Raw genomic sequence first — 17,620 nt, forward strand, 5'->3', positions numbered from 1 at the left:
TCCGTGGCAGGAGCAGAGCGGCCACCCCCCTCCTTTTCTACAACAACCTTTTGTACACCCCCTCCCCCCACCGTGGCCTGACCCCCCCCTCCCCGTTCCCCGCCCCCCCCCCCCCCAATTTTCTTGGCGTCCCCTTGGGAACCTCTTTAATTTATTGCTTCATTTAGCGTTAGGATAGAGCCAGCCCCCCGCCGCGGTGCCGCGGCGCCGGCGGGGGGAACCGCCAGCGGGACCCCCGCCACCCCTCCCGCTGGCTGTGGGCCTTGGGGCGGGGCGGGGGGGCCGCCCCGTCCCCCACCCGGGGACCCCCCCCCGCCATGAATGTAGGGGTACCCCTTGCTGTGACGCCCCCCACGCGCCCCGGCAGCGCCGGCGGGGCTGAGCTGGGGCCCCCCCGGGGTTGGGGGGCTGCGGGGGGGTGGGGGGTGGGGGGGCCGGGCCGTGTACAGCGTTTTCATCGCTCGGGTTGTAACTGTAAGTACGTAACAATGTCCGATTTGGCGCTGTGACCGCGGCGGCTCCTCTCGGTGTCGCGGCACGGGGAGGGGGCGGCCGGGGCGCGAAGGTCGGGGGTCCGGCCACGGGCCCGTGGCGCGGCTGGAGGGGTTGTGCCGTGGGGCCGTGGCGCAGCGTTGGCTGGGGCCTGGCACAGTGCCGCGCTGTGCCGTGGGGCTGTGCCGGTGGAGCCCTGCCATGGGGCCGGAGCTGCGGGGCCCTGCCGGTGGAGCCCTGCCATGGGGCTGGAGCTGCGGGGCCCTGCCGGTGGAGCCCTGCCATGGGGCCGGAGCCGCGGGGCCCTGCCGGTGGAGCCCTGCCATGGGGCTGGAGCTGCGGGGCCCTGCCGGTGGAGCCGTGCCATGGGGCCGGAGCTGCGGGGCCCTGCCGGTGGAGCCCTGCCATGGGGCCGGAGCTGCGGGGCCCTGCCGGTGGAGCCCTGCCATGGGGCCGGAGCCGCGGGGCCCTGCCGGTGGAGCCGTGCCATGGGGCCGGAGCTGCGGGGCCCTGCCGGTGGAGCCCTGCCATGGGGCCGGAGCTGCGGGGCCCTGCCGGTGGAGCCGTGCCATGGGGCCGGAGCCGCGGGGCCCTGCCGGTGGAGCCCTGCCATGGGGCCGGAGCCGCGGGGCCCTGCCGGTGGAGCCCTGCCATGGGGCCGGAGCTGCGGGGCCCTGCCGGTGGAGCCCTGCCATGGGGCCGGAGCCGCAGGGCCATGCCGGTGGAGCCCTGCCATGGGGCCGGAGCCGCGGGGCCGTGCCGGTGGAGCCGTGCCATGGGGCCGGAGCTGCGGGGCCCTGCCGGTGGAGCCCTGCCATGGGGCCGGAGCCGCCGGCCGCGTGCCAGGGCTCGGGGCTGGAGAGCCACGCTGCGGGGCCACGCGCCGGCACCCCGGGGTGCCGCAGCGGGGCAGGGGCCGGGGGCTCATGGCTGCCGGGGGGGTGCCAGGGAGGTGGCGTTGGGGGCCGGGGGGGGCGCCGGGGGGCGCCGGGGGCCGGTAGCGGGGCCGGTAGCCGTAGGGGCGCAGGCGGTGGGTCAGGTACTCCAGCGCGTACATCTGCTCCCCGCTCACGTAGTGGAAGGACACCGACAGGTCCGAGCAGCAGGCAGCGGCCTGTGGGGCGGGGTCAGGGGGCGGGGCCCGCGTGGGTGGGGCGTCTGTGGGTGGGGCCTCGAGGGAGGGGTCGGGGTGGGGCCCGCGTGGGTGGGGCGTCTGTGGGTGGGGCCTCGAGGGAGGGGCGCAAATGAAGTGGGTGGGGCTGCGAGGGAGTGGGGCGGAGCAAGTGGGGAGGGAGGGCTGGGGTGGGTGGGGGGCTCCTATGCTAATGTGATGGGTGGGGCTTGGAAGGGTGGGGCAAGGCAGTGGGTGGTGCCTGGCTTCTGGGGAGGAGGGGCTGATCAGGAGTGGGCAGGTGAGGCAGCAGTGGGTGGTGCTTAATTGGTAGGTGGGGCTGGGATGCAAATGGGGTGGGTGTGGCTTAGATGGGTAGTGCCCGTGGGTGGGGTTTTAACGGATGGGCGGGGCATAGATAAGTGGGTGGGGCCGGTAGTGCCTGTGGCATGTGCACAGCAATGCTGGGGGGGCGGGGGGTCCCACGGGTGGGGGTCAGGGCACGGAGGGGGTTGGAGGAACATGGTGGGGGGCGTCAGGGCAGGGAGGGGGGGCTGGGGGGACACGGGTGGGGGTTGGGGCGGGGAAGGGGCTGGGGGGACACGGGTGGGGGTCGCGGTGGGGAAGGGGCTGGGGGACACGGGTGGGGGTCGGGGTGGGGAAGGGGCTGGGGGGACACGGGTGGGGGGTCGGGGCGGGGAAGGGGCTGGGGGACACGGGTGGGGGTCGGGGCGGGGAAGGGTCTGGGGGGACACGGGTGGGGGTCGGGGCGGGGAAGGGGCTGGGGGGACACGGGTGGGGGTCGGGGTGGGGAAGGGGCGGGGGGACATGGGTGGGGCTCAGGGACACGAGGTGGCTCAGGGACGCTGGGGACCGGGGGTCGGTGGATGCAGAGGGCAGCTGGGGGATGCCGGGATCACCCGGGTGGGGGACCTGGCGGCCGCAGGGCGGGGGGTCTCGGTACGGGTGGGGGTCCTCACTCACCCATTGCACGGGGTAGTAGGAATACTGCGGGTAGAAGCGGTCGCGGGGCAGCGGCTCGGTGAGGTGGGTCTCGGGGGGGAAGGGGTGGAAGGTCTCTCGGCCCCGCGTGTCCCGCGAGTCGCCCGCCTGCACCCCCAGCCGCTCCAGGCACCGGCCCAGCGCCACGTCCTCCACGGGGCTGGTGTGGGTGCAGGCGCGGGAGGCGAAGGCGGCCACCAAGCGCCGCAGGGCCCCCTTGCTGAGCACGTAGCCCGCCCCGCCGCTCATGTAGCCCTGCCCGACGAAGGGCTTGAAGCGCTTGCCGAAGTAGACGGGGCGCTCGGGGGGGTGGCCGGCCAGCAGCCAGCGCAGGTTGGCCACCACCACGAAGGTGTCGTCGTCCGCCTTGAGGAACCAGTCGGCCTGGCCCAGGTGGTGCCGGTGGACGTACTGGAAGGCGCGGATGGTCTTCCAGTAGAGCTGGTGGCGGCCCTCGCCGACGGGCAGCCCCACGGCGGGGAAGCGCCCGTCCGGCTCCGAGCTCATGAAGAGGGCCACGTTGCAGTGGCGCGCCCAGGTGTCGCGCACGTGCCGGGCCTTGCTCTCCAGGGTGCGGGGGCCCGTCATCACCCAGCACAGGATGCGCACCCGCTCGTACAGCGCCCGCGCCTCGCTGCTGTTCGCTGGGCGGCGGGGGGGTGGTGGGGAGGCGGCGGGACGACCCGCGGCCCCCACACACCCCCCCCCACACACACACAGGGCAGGGGGAGCGGGGGAACTGTCCCCACCTCAGAGCTCCCTCCACCGCCCACCCTGCCCCGTCCCGGTCACCTGCCGTGAGTCCGTCACCCTCCTCACGGGCTCAGAGCGCCCAGCACCACCGGCCAGGCGGGCCCGTCCTTGTCCCCGCCTCGGCGCTCCCACCACCGGCCGCAGGGTCCCACACTCCCACCGGCTCAGCGCTCCGGACCCCATCACACTGTCCCATCACCACCAGCTCAGAGCTCCCAGCAGCACCCACAGCTCCCAGCTGCGCCCACAGCTCCCGCCAGCGCCCACAGCCCCCACCAGCGCCCACAGCTCCCAGCTGCGCCCACAGCTCCCGCCAGCGCCCACAGCTCCCAGCTGCGCCCACAGCCCCCACCAGCGCCCACTGCTCCCACCACCGCCCACAGCTCCCACCAGCGCCCACAGCTCCCAGCTGCGCCCACAGCTCCCGCCAGCGCCCACAGCCCCCACCAGCGCCCACTGCTCCCACCACCGCCCACAGCTCCCACCAGCGCCCACAGCTCCCAGCTGCGCCCACAGCCCCCACCAGCGCCCACAGCTCCCAGCTGCGCCCACAGCTCCCGCCAGCGCCCACAGCTCCCACCAGCGCCCACTGCTCCCAGCTGCGCCCACAGCCCCCACCAGCGCCCACTGCTCCCACCACCGCCCACAGCTCCCACCAGCGCCCACAGCTCCCAGCTGCGCCCACAGCCCCCGCCAGCGCCCACAGCTCCCACCAGCACCCACTGCTCCCACCAGCACCCACTGCTCCCACCACCACCCACAGCCCCCCACCACACCCACAGCTCCCACCAGCGCCCACAGCTCCCACCAGCACCCACTGCTCCCACCACCGCCCACAGCCCCCACCACCACCCACAGCCCCCACCAGCGCCCACAGCTCCCACCACCTCCCACAGCTCCCACCACCGCCCACAGCTCCCACCACCGCCCACAGCCCCCACCAGCGCTCACAGCTCCCACCAGCACCCACTGCTCCCACCACCACCCACAGCCCCCACCACCACTGAGTTCCCACCACCACCCACAGCCCCCACCACCGCCCACAGCTCCCACCACCGCCCACAGCTCCCACCACCGCCCACAGCTCCCACCAGCACCCACAGCCCCCACCAGCACTAAGTTCCCACCACCGCCCACAGCCCCCACCACCACCCACAGCTCCCACCAGCACCCACAGCCCCCACCACCACCCACAGCCCCCACCAGCGCCCACAGCCCCCACCAGCGCCCACAGCCCCCACCACCACCCACAGCCCCCACCACCGCCCACAGCCCCCACCACCGCCCACAGCTCCCACCAGCACCCACAGCCCCCACCAGCACCCACAGCCCCCACCAGCACCCACAGCCCCCACCACCACCCACAGCCCCCACCACCACCCACAGCTCCCACCAGCGCCCACAGCCCCCACCACCACCCACTGCTCCCACCACCACCCACAGCCCCCACCAGCACTGAGTTCCCACCACCACCCACAGCTCCCACCAGCACCCACAGCCCCCACCACCACCCACAGCTCCCACCAGCACCCACAGCCCCCACCAGCGCCCACAGCCCCCACCAGCGCCCACAGCCCCCACCCCGTCCCTTCCCAGTCCCTCCCCCGCCCCGTTCCCGGGGCCCCACGCAACGGTTCCCCCTCCCTTCCCTCCCCTGCCCTGCAGGGACCCGGGGCGGGTGTGTCCGTGTGTCTGGCAGTCCGTCCGTGCTTCCGGGACCGCTCCCTCCCCCCGCCCGGGTGTCTCCCGTGGGGCCGCCCCGGGGCTCACCTGTGGGCTGGGGGAGGCTGCGCAGGTGGGCGCTGCCGGGGGCTGCGGGGGGGCCCGGGGGGGCCCAGGGCCGCTCCAGGCCCTGCAGGAGGCTGCTCCCCAAGGCCAGCCCCACGGCGAAGCCCAGGGGGAACCAGGGCACGGGGGGGCAGCGGCCCCCCATGGCCCCTCTGCGACGTCCCGGGCGGCTGAGGGGAGATGGGGCCGGGGCCGGGAGGGGTCGGTCACCCCAGAGGGGGCTGGATCCACCACCCCCCCCCCCCCGCCATGGGGGTCTGATGTGGGGGTCCCACCACCCACAGACACTCTCCCCCCCCAAATCAACTGACCCCCACCCCACCCCCCTCCGCAGTGGGACCCTGCCCACGGCTCTGCCCCCACCCAAGCCGCCAGCTCTGGGTCCTGCTGACGACCCCCCCCCCCCCCAATCCCTCCCTGTCCCCTTCAGTGGGTCCCCTTGGTCCCCCCCCGTGTCCCGCTGTGTCCCCCCCAAAACCACCAGCCCCCCCACCCCTTTGAGAGCTCCCAGTTCCTCCCAACTCCACGGCCCCTCCCAGTCCCCCCCAAATCCACGAGCCCCCTGCCCTGCCATGACCCCCCCACTATCCCATGCCCCCCCACCCCTCACCGGATCAGGGACATCCAATTCCAGCAAATCTCATTATCAGCCACTAATTAGGGCCACGCGGGGGGAAGGGGGACATGGGGGGGGGGCAGGAGCCCGGGGGGGGCCCCAGGGCATTGGGGGTCCCTGAAGCAGTAATGGGGCGATACGTGGGGGGCTTCCCGCCCCGCCGGGACCCCGTCCCCTCGCCCCGGTGCCCGATCCGGTACCTGCCGTGGCTGCGCTCGCCCATCCCGCCCAGCACCTCCTGGGGAGGGCCTGATCCTGCCCAGCCCCAGGGCGGGGGCAGCTCCAGCCCGGCCCCCCCCCCCCCAACAGCTGACACCCCGCTCCAGGGCCAACACCCAAAGGTGGGGCCAGCTTCACCCCCCCCCACCCCAAAACGTGGGGGTCCCTCTCTCGGGTCGTGGCGGTGGCACCATGTGGCAGGGCCTCGGTGGCACCATGTGGCACCGACACACCCGGACAAGGAACCGGCTCCTCCGTCCCGGGCAAAGGGCGTCATCGGGGGGGGGCTGAGCCCGGGGGGGGTAACGGCAGCACCCATGGGTCCCCCCCAGCCCCAGGACCCCCAGCCCCTTCCCCGGGGCCACACCAGGAGGGGGCCACGTCCATGTCGGGGGGGTGCCCCCTTCACCCCTGGGCAGCACCCACACCAGCCCCCTCACTCTGCTGTGGGGGGGGGGGTGTGTGGGGTGGGCACCATCCCCACGCGCTGCCGTGACCCCCACCCCAGCCCCCTGTGGCCACCAACACCCCAGCGATGGCCACTGAGAGCGGCTGTCCTGGTGGGGGGGGGTCTGAGCTAGGGCAGGGTGGCGTTGGGGGCCCGGGGGGTGGCGTTGGGGGCCGGGGAGGTGGCGTTGGGGGCCGGGGGGGCGCCGGGGGGCGCCGGGGGCCGGTAGCGGGGCCGGTAGCCGTAGGGGCGCAGGCGGTGGGTCAGGTACTCCAGCGCGTACATCTGCTCCCCGCTCACGTAGTGGAAGGACACCGACAGGTCCGAGCAGCACTGGGGACCCTGGGACGGAGATGGGGGGGGGGGCTGGGGGATGCGGGGAGGGGCACCGGGCACCCAATGCCCCCCCCCACCATTGGTACCACAGGGCAGGAGGGAGGGTGGGAGCTGGAGGCTGCCCCCCCACTCCTGAGCCCAACACCGTGGCCTCTGGGCGGGTGTCTCTAAGTGTGGTGGGGTACGCTGGGGGCAGCTCCCCCCCCCCAGCCTGCCCCCCTCCCCGGGCCTCACGGTGACCCCCCCAGGGGTGCCTCGTGCCGGTGCCAGCCCCGCTGATGCTCTTAAGTCCGGCTCAGCACAGCCGGAGCGGGGTCACCCCCCCCAACCCCCCCCGGGAAACACGGCCGGGTGCCAGGGTGGGGGTGGGGAGAGGGGAGCCGAGCCTGTGGGTGGGGGTCGTGGGAGGGGTCACCGTGATGTGCGGGGGTACCGTCACCACAGGCATGGCTGGGGACAGAGCGACCACACTTTGGGGGGGACGCTATGGCCTGGGAGGGGGTCACCATGGCCACGCATTGGGGGACACCATGGCCGCGGCTGGGGATGCCATGAACACACGTGGGGGGGGGTCCCACGGCTGTGCATGGGGGTACCACGGGGAAGGATAAGGGGACCACGGTGGTGGCTGGGGGACCTTGACCATGAGTTTTGGGGACACCCCCAAAACCGGGATCGCGGCCACTGTGGGTCTGCGTGGGGGGGGACACCACGGCCACACAGGGGACACCGCGAGCGTGCGTGGGGGCGGGGGGCACGATGGCCATGGACGGGGGGCACGCGATGGCCCTGCTGGGGGACCACGGCCGTGCATCGGGGGGGGTGCCACGGCCAAGACGGGGGGGGGGGGGCGGGAACCACGGCCCTGCGTGGGGTCCTGCTGCCACGCATGTGGGATGAGGGCTGTGCCCGGGGGGACCGCGGCCGCGTGCGGGGGGTGGGATACGGCCACGCGTGGAGCCCCGTGGCCGTGTGTGTGGGGACACTGTGGCCGTGCGAGGGGGGGTGGCGGCCACGCGGGGAGAACCGTGGCCACGAGTGGGGAGCCCGTAGCCGCACCGGGCGTGCGGGACAACAGCGGGACATCCACGGCTGGGCGAGCGGGAGGCGCCAAGTACCTCCACGACGGGGTAGTAGCAGTAGCTCCGGTACCAGAAGCTCTGGGAGAACTTTTCGGTGAGGTGGGTCTCGGGGGGGAAGGGGTGGAAGGTCTCTCGGCCCCGCGTGTCCCGCGAGTCGCCCGCCTGCACCCCCAGCCGCTCCAGGCACCGGCCCAGCGCCACGTCCTCCACGGGGCTGGTGTGGGTGCAGGCGCGGGAGGCGAAGGCGGCCACCAAGCGCCGCAGGGCCCCCTTGCTGAGCACGTAGCCCGCCCCGCCGCTCATGTAGCCCTGCCCGACGAAGGGCTTGAAGCGCTTGCCGAAGTAGACGGGGCGCTCGGGGGGGTGGCCGGCCAGCAGCCAGCGCAGGTTGGCCACCACCACGAAGGTGTCGTCGTCCGCCTTGAGGAACCAGTCGGCCTGGCCCAGGTGGTGCCGGTGGACGTACTGGAAGGCGCGGATGGTCTTCCAGTAGAGCTGGTGGCGGCCCTCGCCGACGGGCAGCCCCACGGCGGGGAAGCGCCCGTCCGGCTCCGAGCTCATGAAGAGGGCCACGTTGCAGTGGCGCGCCCAGGTGTCGCGCACGTGCCGGGCCTTGCTCTCCAGGGTGCGGGGGCCCGTCATCACCCAGCACAGGATGCGCACCCGCTCGTACAGCGCCCGCGCCTCCCCGGCGTCCTCGCCTGCCGCCGCCGCGTCCGTCACCGCGGGGATCAGCCCGTCTGTCCCACGGGGCAGGGGGGTGGCCCTCAGCCCCCCCCCCCCCCCCCAACAATTGGTGCAGCCGGCGGGGGGTGTTAAGCCCACCACGTCCCCCCGCCCCACCCCATCGCACCAGAGCTCCCACCAAACCACCCGTGGTCCGGCTCGGCGCCCCCCCGCCATGGCGTCACCCACCTGCAGAGCCTGGGGGGGCCATGCCGTAGAGCGCTGGGGACTGGGACGCGCCAGGGGGGTGGTCGCCCACCCGGGGGTCCTGCCTGGCGTGGGGCACGGGCCGGGGGGGCTCGGGCCAGGGTAGCAGGACGCCGTGGAGGAGGAGGAAGGTGGCGGTGAAGCCCACGAAGACACCCCCGTGGAAGGGCAGCCACGCGCCCTTGGGGCCCAGCAGCAGCATGGCGGGACGTGGCCTGGGCACGGGTGGGGGGTCAGGGTGGGGGGGTCGGGGTGGGGACCCCCCCGTGATGTCCCCATCTGTCACAGTTTGATCTGCGACTGTCGTTGGCTGGGGAAGCCCCAGGGCAAAATCCACGGGGGGGGGGGGACAGGACCCACGGTGGGGGTACGCACAGGACTCACGGGGGGGGGGACACAAACAGCACCTGTGGGGGCTGGGGGCTGTGACACCCCACACCGCCCCCCCCCGGGTCCACGGGGTATCTGCGAGGCACAGGGGGGTGACACGGACCCCTGTTATGAGCTGGGGGGGGGGGGCAGCCCCATGCCTTCCCGGACGCCTGGCTTCCCCGCACCCCGATGGGGGGGGTCTCCCTCGATGGGGGGGCACCGGGGGCAAAGGGGAGGGGGGAGCGGTGAAAGGGGGACACGAGGGTCCACGGAGGGGGTGTCCCGGGGGGGGTTCCCGGGATCGGGCTCCCGGCTGCGCCCTCACCTGCGAGCGGGGGTCGGGGGACCCGGTGGGTGCGGGGGGCTCCCGCTCTCCCCAGAGGTCCCTGGGGTGGTCCGGGGGGGGGGTCGGGTCTCTGGGGGGGGGGTCCCGTCCCTGCCGTTACATTGCACCGAGGTTCAGCAGCGCGTCCCGCCCCCCCGCTCCCATTGGCCAACCCCAGGCGAGCCCCCGCCCCACCCTGCTTCTGATTGGCTGCCGCCTACCCCCGACCCCTCCCCCCGCAGCCCGAAGTCGGGGCTGGGGGGGGGGGAAACGGTCCTGCCCCGGCCACGGGGGGGGGGGGGGGGCTGGGGGCGCGGGGGGGCGGGGCTGGGGGCGCGGGGGGGCGGGGCTGGGGGCGCGGGGGGGGGGCAGGGCTGGGGGCGCGGGGGGGCGGGGCTGGGGGCGCGGGGGGGGGCAGGGCTGGGGGCGCGGGGGGGGCGGGGCTGGGGGCGCGGGGGGGGCAGGGCTGGGGGCGCGGGGGGGGCGGGGCTGGGGGCGCGGGGGGGCAGAAGGACCGCGGGGGGGGCGGGGCTGGGGGCGCGGGGGGGCAGAAGGAGGGCGGGGGGGCAGGGCTGGGGGCGCGGGGGGGCAGAAGGAGGGCGGGGGGGCAGGGCTGGGGGCGCGGGGGGGCAGAAGGAGCGCGGGGGGGCAGGGCTGGGGCGCGGGGGGGGCAGAAGGAGCGCGGGGGGGCGGGGCTGGGGGCGCGGGGGGGGCAGAAGGAGCGCGGGGGGGGCGGGGCTGGGGGCGCGGGGGGGCAGAAGGAGCGCGGGGGGGGCGGGGCTGGGGGCGCGGGGGGGCAGAAGGAGCGCGGGGGGGGCGGGGCTGGGGGCGCGGGGGGGCAGAAGGAGCGCGGGGGGGCAGGGCTGGGGGCGCGGGGGGGCAGAAGGAGCGCGGGGGGGGCGGGGCTGGGGGCGCGGGGGGGCAGAAGGAGGGCGGGGGGGCGGGGCTGGGGGCGCGGGGGGGCAGAAGGAGCGCGGGGGGGGCAGGGCTGGGGGCGCGGGGGGGCAGAAGGAGGGCGGGGGGGCAGGGCTGGGGGCGCGGGGGGGGCAGAAGGAGCGCGGGGGGGGCAGAAGGGGCGCGGGGGGGTCAGAAGGAGCGCGGGGGGGGGCAGAAGGGGCGCGGGGGGGGCAGAAGGGGCGCGGGGGGGCAGAAGGAGGGCGGGGGGGCAGAAGGGGCGCGGGGGGGGCAGAAGGGGCGCGGGGGGGTCAGAAGGAGCGCGGGGGGGGGCAGAAGGGGCGCGGGGGGGGCAGGGCTGGGGGCGCGGGGGGGGCAGAAGGAGCGCGGGGGGGGCAGGGCTGGGGGCGCGGGGGGGGCAGAAGGAGCGCGGGGGGGGGCAGAAGGGGCGCGGGGGGGTCAGAAGGAGCGCGGGGGGGGGCAGAAGGGGCGCGGGGGGGCAGGGCTGGGGGCGCGGGGGGGGGCAGAAGGGGCGCGGGGGGGTCAGAAGGAGCGCGGGGGGGGGCAGAAGGGGCGCGGGGGGGGCAGAAGGAGCGCGGGGGGGGCAGAAGGAGCGCGGGGGGGGGCAGAAGGGGCGCGGGGGGGTCAGAAGGGGCGCGGGGGGGGGCAGAAGGGGCGCGGGGGGGGCAGAAGGAGCGCGGGGGGGGCAGAAGGGGCGCGGGGGGGGGCAGAAGGGGCGCGGGGGGGCAGAAGGAGGGCGGGGGGGGCAGAAGGAGCGCGGGGGGGCAGAAGGGGCGCGGGGGGGGCAGAAGGGGCGCGGGGGGGCAGAAGGAGGGCGGGGGGGGCAGAAGGAGGGCGGGGGGGGCAGAAGGAGCGCGGGGGGGGGGCAGAAGGGGCGCGGGGGGGGGGCAGAAGGGGCGCAGGGGGGGTCAGAAGGAGCGCGGGGGGGGGCAGAAGGGGCGCGGGGGGGGGGCAGAAGGGGCGCGGGGGGGGCAGAAGGGGCGCGGGGGGGTCAGAAGGGGCGCGGGGGGGCAGAAGGGGCGCGGGGGGGGGCAGAAGGGGCGCAGGGGGGGGCAGAAGGGGCGCGGGGGGGCCACACGCCGCAGCCGGGGTGGGGGGTGACCACAGTTTATTGATAAAAAGGCCGGGGGGGGGGCGGGGGGGGGGGGCAGGGGCAGAGGCCGAATGACCTCATTACATCTCATTATGAGAGAGCTCCCCTCGGGGGGGGCGCGGGGGGGGGCACAAATGGCTCCAGTGGTGACAACTGGATCCCCCCCCAGCCCCCCAAATCACAGTCCCCTCCCCCCTCCCCCCCAAATCACACTCCCACTCCCCAACCCACTCACACACCTACCCCCCCCCCCCCCCAATCACCCCCCCCAGTGCATCCACGTCACAAACGCGACCCCCCTCAGGGCAGGGCCCCCCCCTTCCCATGGGGGACACAGAGACATCCCCCCCCCTCCCCAAACAGTCCAAGCTCCCCCCTTTGGGGGTGGGGGGCACCAACGCCCCTCCCAGCCCCACGGCGATGGGGGGGAGGGGTGTCAGAAATCGGGGTCCTCGGAGTCGCCGGGGGGCTGGGGCTCCTCGTGGCCCCCCCACACGAAGCGGTAGTTGTCCTCCAGCGCCTGCTGCCGCCGCCGCTCCTTCTGCACCTCCTCCGTGCCCTGGATCTGGGGGGGGACGACGCGTGCTGGGGGAGGGGGGGGATACACAGCCCCCCCAAGCGGCCGCAGCCCCCGGGGGGGCCCCCGCCCCCCCCCCCCCGTGCCTCAGTTTCCCCCGCGCTCACCAGGATGTTGAGGAAAATCTCCTTGAGGTTCTTGGTGTCCTCCTCCGACAGCCAGTGCGCCTCGTCCTCGTCGCCCCCCCCCGTCGTCACGATCTTGATCTCGATTTTCCCTGGGAGGGGGAGGACGGGGGTGGGGTGGGAGTGATTTGGGGGGGGCGGGCACCCCCCCGGCCCCCCCCCCCCCAAGCCTACCTTCGGCCCGCAGCCCCTCCTTGGCCAGCAGCTCCCGCACCTCGCTCTCGATGTGGTGGAGCTGGGGGTTGTCGTGAGCCATCTCCCGCCGGGGGGGGTCGCGCTGCTGGGCGCTGCCGGGCCCGATCCTGCTCACCCGCACCCGCACCCGCCCGTCGGCCGGGGGGCCGGGGCTGGCCTTCCTCACGGCTCCTTCCTCTTCCTCCTTCTCCCCGCCGGGGGCAGGGCCACCCCCGTCCAGCTTGTCCATGAGGCGGTTGAGGGTGGAGGCCAACGACTTGGAGGCCTGGTTACGGTCAAACTCCCCCTTCAGCCCCTCCGTCTCCAGCTCGTCCTCCACCTGTGGGTGATGGGGGGGGTCACGGGGGGGTCCCAGGGGGTCCCCAGCCCCGTCGGGGGGGCCCCAGCATGGTGACCCACCTCGTTGATGATGTTGTCAAACTCTTTCTCCATCTCGGTCTTCACCTCCTCCTTCAGCTGGGCCATCTGCTCGCGGGGCAGCAGAACGGCCTCCAGCTCCTTCTCGAAGCCACCCAGGAGGTCCCCGTCTTCCTCCTCATCCTCTTCTTCCTCCTCTGGTCGCTCCCTCTCACCCGCTGGGGGCTCCTCAGGAACCGGGGGGTCTGGGGGAGCCTTCGCCGCTGCCGCCTCCTCCTCCTCCTCCTCGCTCACCTTCTCCTTGGCCTGGAGGCAGAGGGAAGGTTCTCGTAAACATCCCTTGGTGCCGATGGGGAAACTGAGGCACGGAGCAGGCGCCCGAGGGGCCCGTCCCCGCCACGGGTGGGCCTGGGGGCAGGACGCGGGTGTCACCCACCTTCCTGGTGCTCTCCTTCAGCTCCTCGATGAACTGGAGCAGGTCCCCAGGGCTCCTGATCACTTTGAAATGGATTTTTTTCCGCATATCTACAAGGTGATCACCAAGAACAGACTGGTGGGAAGGATGGGGGCGGTGGGGGGACACAGCACGCGCGGGGGGAGGCGGAGCGGCCACCGCCGGCCACCCTCCTGGGGACTCACCAGCCACGCGGCCACCGGCCGCCTTTGGGGACGGCTCCTCCGCCTGCGGGACGGAGACAAGGTGATGGAGCAGGAGCTTGAAACCGCTCCCGAGGTGGCACCCCTCCCCTGAGGTGGCACCCCTCCCCTCCGGCGGCCCCGAGGACGCTGGGGACTCACCCCGGCGCGGTCCTGCTGGCCACTGGCCTTCCCGGTGACTTGGCGCACCCGCTCCCAAAAAGCCACATCGCTGGCCGGGTCCGGCTCGGCTGCAGGGCACAGGCGCGGCTGGCACCGGGCGGCTCCGAGCCGCGCTGCACCGCGGGGGCGAGGAGGGGACAGGACAAGGAGGGGACACGGGCTGCAGTGTCACTGTGGTGGCAACGAGGGGACACGGGCTGTACCGTCCCAGCGGGGACGAGGAGGGGACACGGGCTGCAGTGTCACTGTGGCGGCAATGAGGGGACACGGGCTGTACTGTCCCAGCGGGGACGAGGAGGGGACACGGGCTGCAGTGTCACTGTGGTGGCAACGAGGGGACACGGGCTGTACCGTCCCAGCGGGGACGAGGAGGGGACACGGGCTGCAGTGTCACTGTGGCGGCAATGAGGGGACACGGGCTGTACCGTCCCAGCGGGGACGAGGAGGGGACACGGGCTGCAGTGTCACTGTGGCGGCAATGAGGGGACACGGGCTGTACTGTCCCAGCGGGGACGAGGAGGGGACACGGGCTGCAGTGTCACTGTGGCGGCAATGAGGGGACATGAGGGGACACAGGCTGACCCATCCCCGCAGGGATGGGGAGGGGACAGGACGAGGAGGGGACATGGGCTGTACTGTCACTGCAGGGGCAAGGAGGGGACAGGATGAGGGGGCATGGACCGTACCGTCCCCGTGGGCTGCCGGCACGCCCTCGGGGGGCTGCGCGGGGGTCTCGGCCTCCCTCTCACTCCACAGCTTCGTGTCCAACGTCTTGAGCTCCTCCGAGATCTCCTCCACCTTCCGCTTGGTGTCAGCTGGAGGGACGGAGGGGACGCACGTCAACCCCGCACCGGGGTCCCGCCGCCCGCCGGGGCTGGGGGACGCCTGCCCCCATCCCGATACTCACAGACTTGGGCGCGGACGTACTCGACGTACTGCGCCGGGCTGAGCGCCGGCTGGCACAGGATGGGCTGCGGCGCGGCGCCGGCCGGCGGCCGCAGGAAGGGGTGGTGGCAGATGCGCGTGGTGTGGACGGTCAGGACGTAGGAGCAGGACTGGGGCTCGTCCACCCGGGCGATGTAGTCGCCGGCCCCTTCCTCGCACAGGAACTGGGGCGAGAGGCATCAGCCGCTGCCACCACGGGGCCGCGAGCGCCGCCGCGCCGCCCCCTCCGTGGCCTTACCCGGACTTCGGCTTCCCTGGCTCGGCCGGTGAGGTCGCACTGGGAGCCGTTCACATAGCTCTGGCTGTGGTACCGCTTTAGCCGGTGCTGTTTGGAGGCCTGGAGGGGGGAGGGCAGGGTGGAGACCAGGAAGCCCGGGGATTCCCCGCTGCCTCGTAAGAGGGCTGGACAGCATTGTCCTCGGGGAGGGAGGAGCCCAAACCTTGGCCGTCTCATCGTCCCAGTCAAACGCCGACTGGTAGTAGCCGAGGAAGAGGACGTCTCCTTTGATCTCTGACTCTGCAGTGAGAGGTGAGAGGTAAGGGTGGTGCGGGGAGTGCCCGAGGAGGTGGGGGGACATCGAGGGGGACACTGGCGGGGACCTGGCCGTTCCCGCCCTGCCCGCCACGCCGTGCCACCATCCCCACCAGCACCTTCCACGTGGTACTGCTGGATGTGCTTCCCGTAGCAGAACTCGTACGTCCACCAGTCCTTGGTCTGGAAAAGATGGGGAAAAAACACGGGATGGGGACAGAGGCCAGGGGTGACCCTCCCTCCCCACCCCTCCAACCCCACCCGCCAGGCCCCACCTTGACGAGGCACGGGGCAGCTCCCATGGGGCGCAGGAGCTCGGCGACGCCGGAGCCGTTGTAGAGCTGCGCCTCCTCCTCGGGATCAGGCTGACGCCGGACGGCGGCGGGAGGCAGCCGACACTCGTAGCGTTGCTTGAACTTGGATGCCACCGTCACCACGTCCTCCGCCTGGCGCTGGGGACACGTGGCGGAGGTTTGGGAACGGGGGGAGCACACCTGGGACCTGTCAGGGTCCCAGAGAACCAGGCAGGGGACCCAGAAGTCCAGCTGGGTGGGCCACATCCCAGGATGGGGCCCGTTGCTGCTTCCCACCCCCCCGGGGACATAGGGGCAATCCGCACCCCCTGTGCCTCAGTTTCCCCCGCTGCGGGTGAGCCTGGCCTGGCAGAGGGGTCTGACATGGGGACAGGGCAGGGGGACAGACCTCTCGCTGCCATCCCCGCTCCCAAAGCGCTGTCAGGGGGCTGCGGGCTGGCCCCCCCCCCCCCCCCTTCGGGGGCTCCTGCCAAGTCACATGCTGCGGGATGGGGATGGTGGCTGGGGACATGCGGCGGCAGCTGCCGCGGGCAGGCGTGTCCTGTGTCCCCCCCGCTGCCAAATCTGGGGAGCCAAGGGGCGGGGGAGCAGCTCCCCACCCTTCGTCCCCCAGGGAAGGTGACGCCCGGCTGGTGCTGGGGCCTGTGGTTGCTGGGAGGCGAGAGAGGTACAGACCGCCCTGCTCCCTGCCCCAGTCCAGTCCCAGTGCTCCTAGTAGGACCCCCGGGCAGGCCCGGTGACCGCTCCCAGTGCTGGCACCCCCCAGTAGGGACCTGGCCCGGTCACGGCCCCTTTCCTTCCCGAGTCCCCGTCGTCCCCCAGGCCCAGTGACCCCCCGAGCTGGTGCCCCCGGCCCCCGGCCCCGGCCCCAGCATGGTACAACCCCAGGTCGGAGCCCCCAGCCCCGTCAGGGTCCCGGACCGGCGCCCCCAGCCCCGGTACGGCGCCCCAGGCCCCGTTAGGGCCCCGGTACGGTGCCCCAGCCCCCAGCCCCATCACGGCGCCCCCAGCCCCGTCAGGACCCAAGACCAGCACCCCCAGCCCCAGCCCGGCGCCCCCAGCCCCGTCAGGACCCTGGACCAGCACCCCCAGCCCCAGCCCGGCGGCCCCAGCCCCGTCAGGGCCCCGGCGCGGCGCCCCTAGCCCCAATAAAGGGCCCCCAGCCCCGTCAGGACCCCGGTGCAGCTCCCCCGCCCCGGCCTCACCCCCGGCCCACATCCCCCCGAGCCCGGCAGGCCCCTCGGCCCCCGGCCCGGCGCCCGGCCCCGCCGCGGCCCACCTGCCCGGCCAGCACGGGCTCAGCGAGGATCTCCAGGCCGTACTTGAGCTCGCTCAGCTCCTGCAGGTTGAGGGCAGCGCGGGCCCCCCGCAGCGGCCGCCCCGGGCCCAGCACCGCCAGCACCACCAGCAGCGCCGGCCCCGGGCCCGGGCCCCGACGCGCCGCCATCTTCCCCCCGCCGCCCGCCGCTTCCGCCCGCCGCCTCCTCGCGCCCGCCCCACCCGCCAGCGCTCCGCGTCGCGGTTGGGCCGCCCGCCTGCCCGTCAGCGGTTGGCGCGCCTTCTATTGGTCGGAGCTTGGCGATGACGCCGCCGGGCTTGAGGCCGCGGTGGGAGGGAGGCGGCGCCTCCCGGCGGGGGAGGTGATTGGGCTGAGTCAGCACAGGCGGTAGCCAATCGCGAGGCGGGGCGCAGCCGGCCCCGGTGACGCAACGTCGGGCTCTTAAAGAAGCAGGGCGGCGGCTCCCCATTGGCTGAGCGGGATGCAGGCGATCGCGGCGGCCTGATTGGTGGAGGGAGACAGAGCATCGCGGGTGGGGGGGGGGCGGAATCACGTGATTACCGGAGCCGGGGGGGGCCGGTCCCCGTCCCGGCCCCGCTCCAGGGTGAGGCCCCGAGCGCGTGCACGCGTTGGTTCCCCCCCCCGTACTCCCCCCCCACCCGCCAGAGCCCCGCCCTGGGCGTGGATCCGAGCGGGGTCGCAGCCGGGGACCCCCCGAACCCCTCCTCCCCGTGTCCCAGCACCCCGTGGTGGCCTTCTCTCGGGACCCCCCGGCACCGCCAGCCCCCCCCAAACCTCCCCCGAGGACCACCCAAAATACTCCCAGCCCCCCAAAATCCCACCAGCCTCCCCAAACCTACCCTCAGACCCCACAGAATCCCCCCCAACCGGCCCAAATCTCCCCAGGCCCCCCTTCCCGATCATCCCCCCAGCACACTCCAGACCCCCAAATCTCCCCCCAGGCCCCCCAAACCTCCCCTCAGGCCCCCCAA

General features: G+C 74.3%; 3 protein-coding genes across 6 annotated transcripts; all 3 read right to left on the bottom strand.

The window, feature by feature from the left end:
* Window positions 1-140: 140 nt before the first annotated feature.
* LOC135317775 (basic proline-rich protein-like) lies at window positions 141-5,486 on the bottom strand. Of its 3 annotated transcripts, XM_064474193.1 has the most exons (4): window positions 5,129-5,265; window positions 3,398-3,545; window positions 2,588-3,249; window positions 141-1,606 (listed from the first exon to the last, which is right to left on the bottom strand). In XM_064474193.1, the coding sequence occupies exons 3-4, from the start codon at window positions 3,191-3,193 to the stop codon at window positions 455-457; spliced, it is 1,758 nt and encodes a 585-aa protein (XP_064330263.1). In that variant the 5' UTR covers window positions 3,194-3,249; window positions 3,398-3,545; window positions 5,129-5,265; the 3' UTR covers window positions 141-454. The 3 variants fall into 3 exon arrangements, with proteins under 3 accessions (XP_064330263.1, XP_064330261.1, XP_064330262.1); XM_064474191.1 differs by lacking the exon at window positions 3,398-3,545 and having other exon boundaries at window positions 5,129-5,486; XM_064474192.1 differs by having other exon boundaries at window positions 2,588-3,545.
* A 242-nt stretch (window positions 5,487-5,728) lies between these two features.
* On the bottom strand, window positions 5,729-9,723 carry LOC135317846 (glycoprotein-N-acetylgalactosamine 3-beta-galactosyltransferase 1-A-like). Of its 2 annotated transcripts, none has more exons than XM_064474341.1 (4): window positions 9,478-9,723; window positions 8,763-8,995; window positions 7,884-8,587; window positions 5,729-6,771 (listed from the first exon to the last, which is right to left on the bottom strand). In XM_064474341.1, the coding sequence occupies exons 2-4, from the start codon at window positions 8,980-8,982 to the stop codon at window positions 6,559-6,561; spliced, it is 1,137 nt and encodes a 378-aa protein (XP_064330411.1). In that variant the 5' UTR covers window positions 8,983-8,995; window positions 9,478-9,723; the 3' UTR covers window positions 5,729-6,558. The 2 variants fall into 2 exon arrangements, with proteins under 2 accessions (XP_064330411.1, XP_064330413.1); XM_064474343.1 differs by having other exon boundaries at window positions 5,730-6,771; window positions 7,884-8,548; window positions 9,478-9,722.
* A 1,760-nt stretch (window positions 9,724-11,483) lies between these two features.
* On the bottom strand, window positions 11,484-16,835 carry OS9 (OS9 endoplasmic reticulum lectin). The gene is made up of 14 exons (XM_064474276.1): window positions 16,629-16,835; window positions 15,311-15,487; window positions 15,155-15,218; window positions 14,944-15,020; window positions 14,742-14,840; window positions 14,466-14,667; window positions 14,245-14,373; window positions 13,538-13,626; window positions 13,379-13,421; window positions 13,176-13,264; window positions 12,782-13,045; window positions 12,362-12,701; window positions 12,170-12,279; window positions 11,484-12,050 (listed from the first exon to the last, which is right to left on the bottom strand). Exons 1-14 carry the CDS (start codon window positions 16,794-16,796, stop codon window positions 11,922-11,924), a joined length of 1,980 nt encoding a protein of 659 aa, XP_064330346.1. The 5' UTR covers window positions 16,797-16,835; the 3' UTR covers window positions 11,484-11,921.
* Between the last annotated feature and the right edge of the window lie 785 nt (window positions 16,836-17,620).

This window comes from Phalacrocorax carbo, chromosome 27 (assembly GCF_963921805.1).
Source record: "Phalacrocorax carbo chromosome 27, bPhaCar2.1, whole genome shotgun sequence".
NCBI lineage: Eukaryota > Metazoa > Chordata > Aves > Suliformes > Phalacrocoracidae > Phalacrocorax > Phalacrocorax carbo.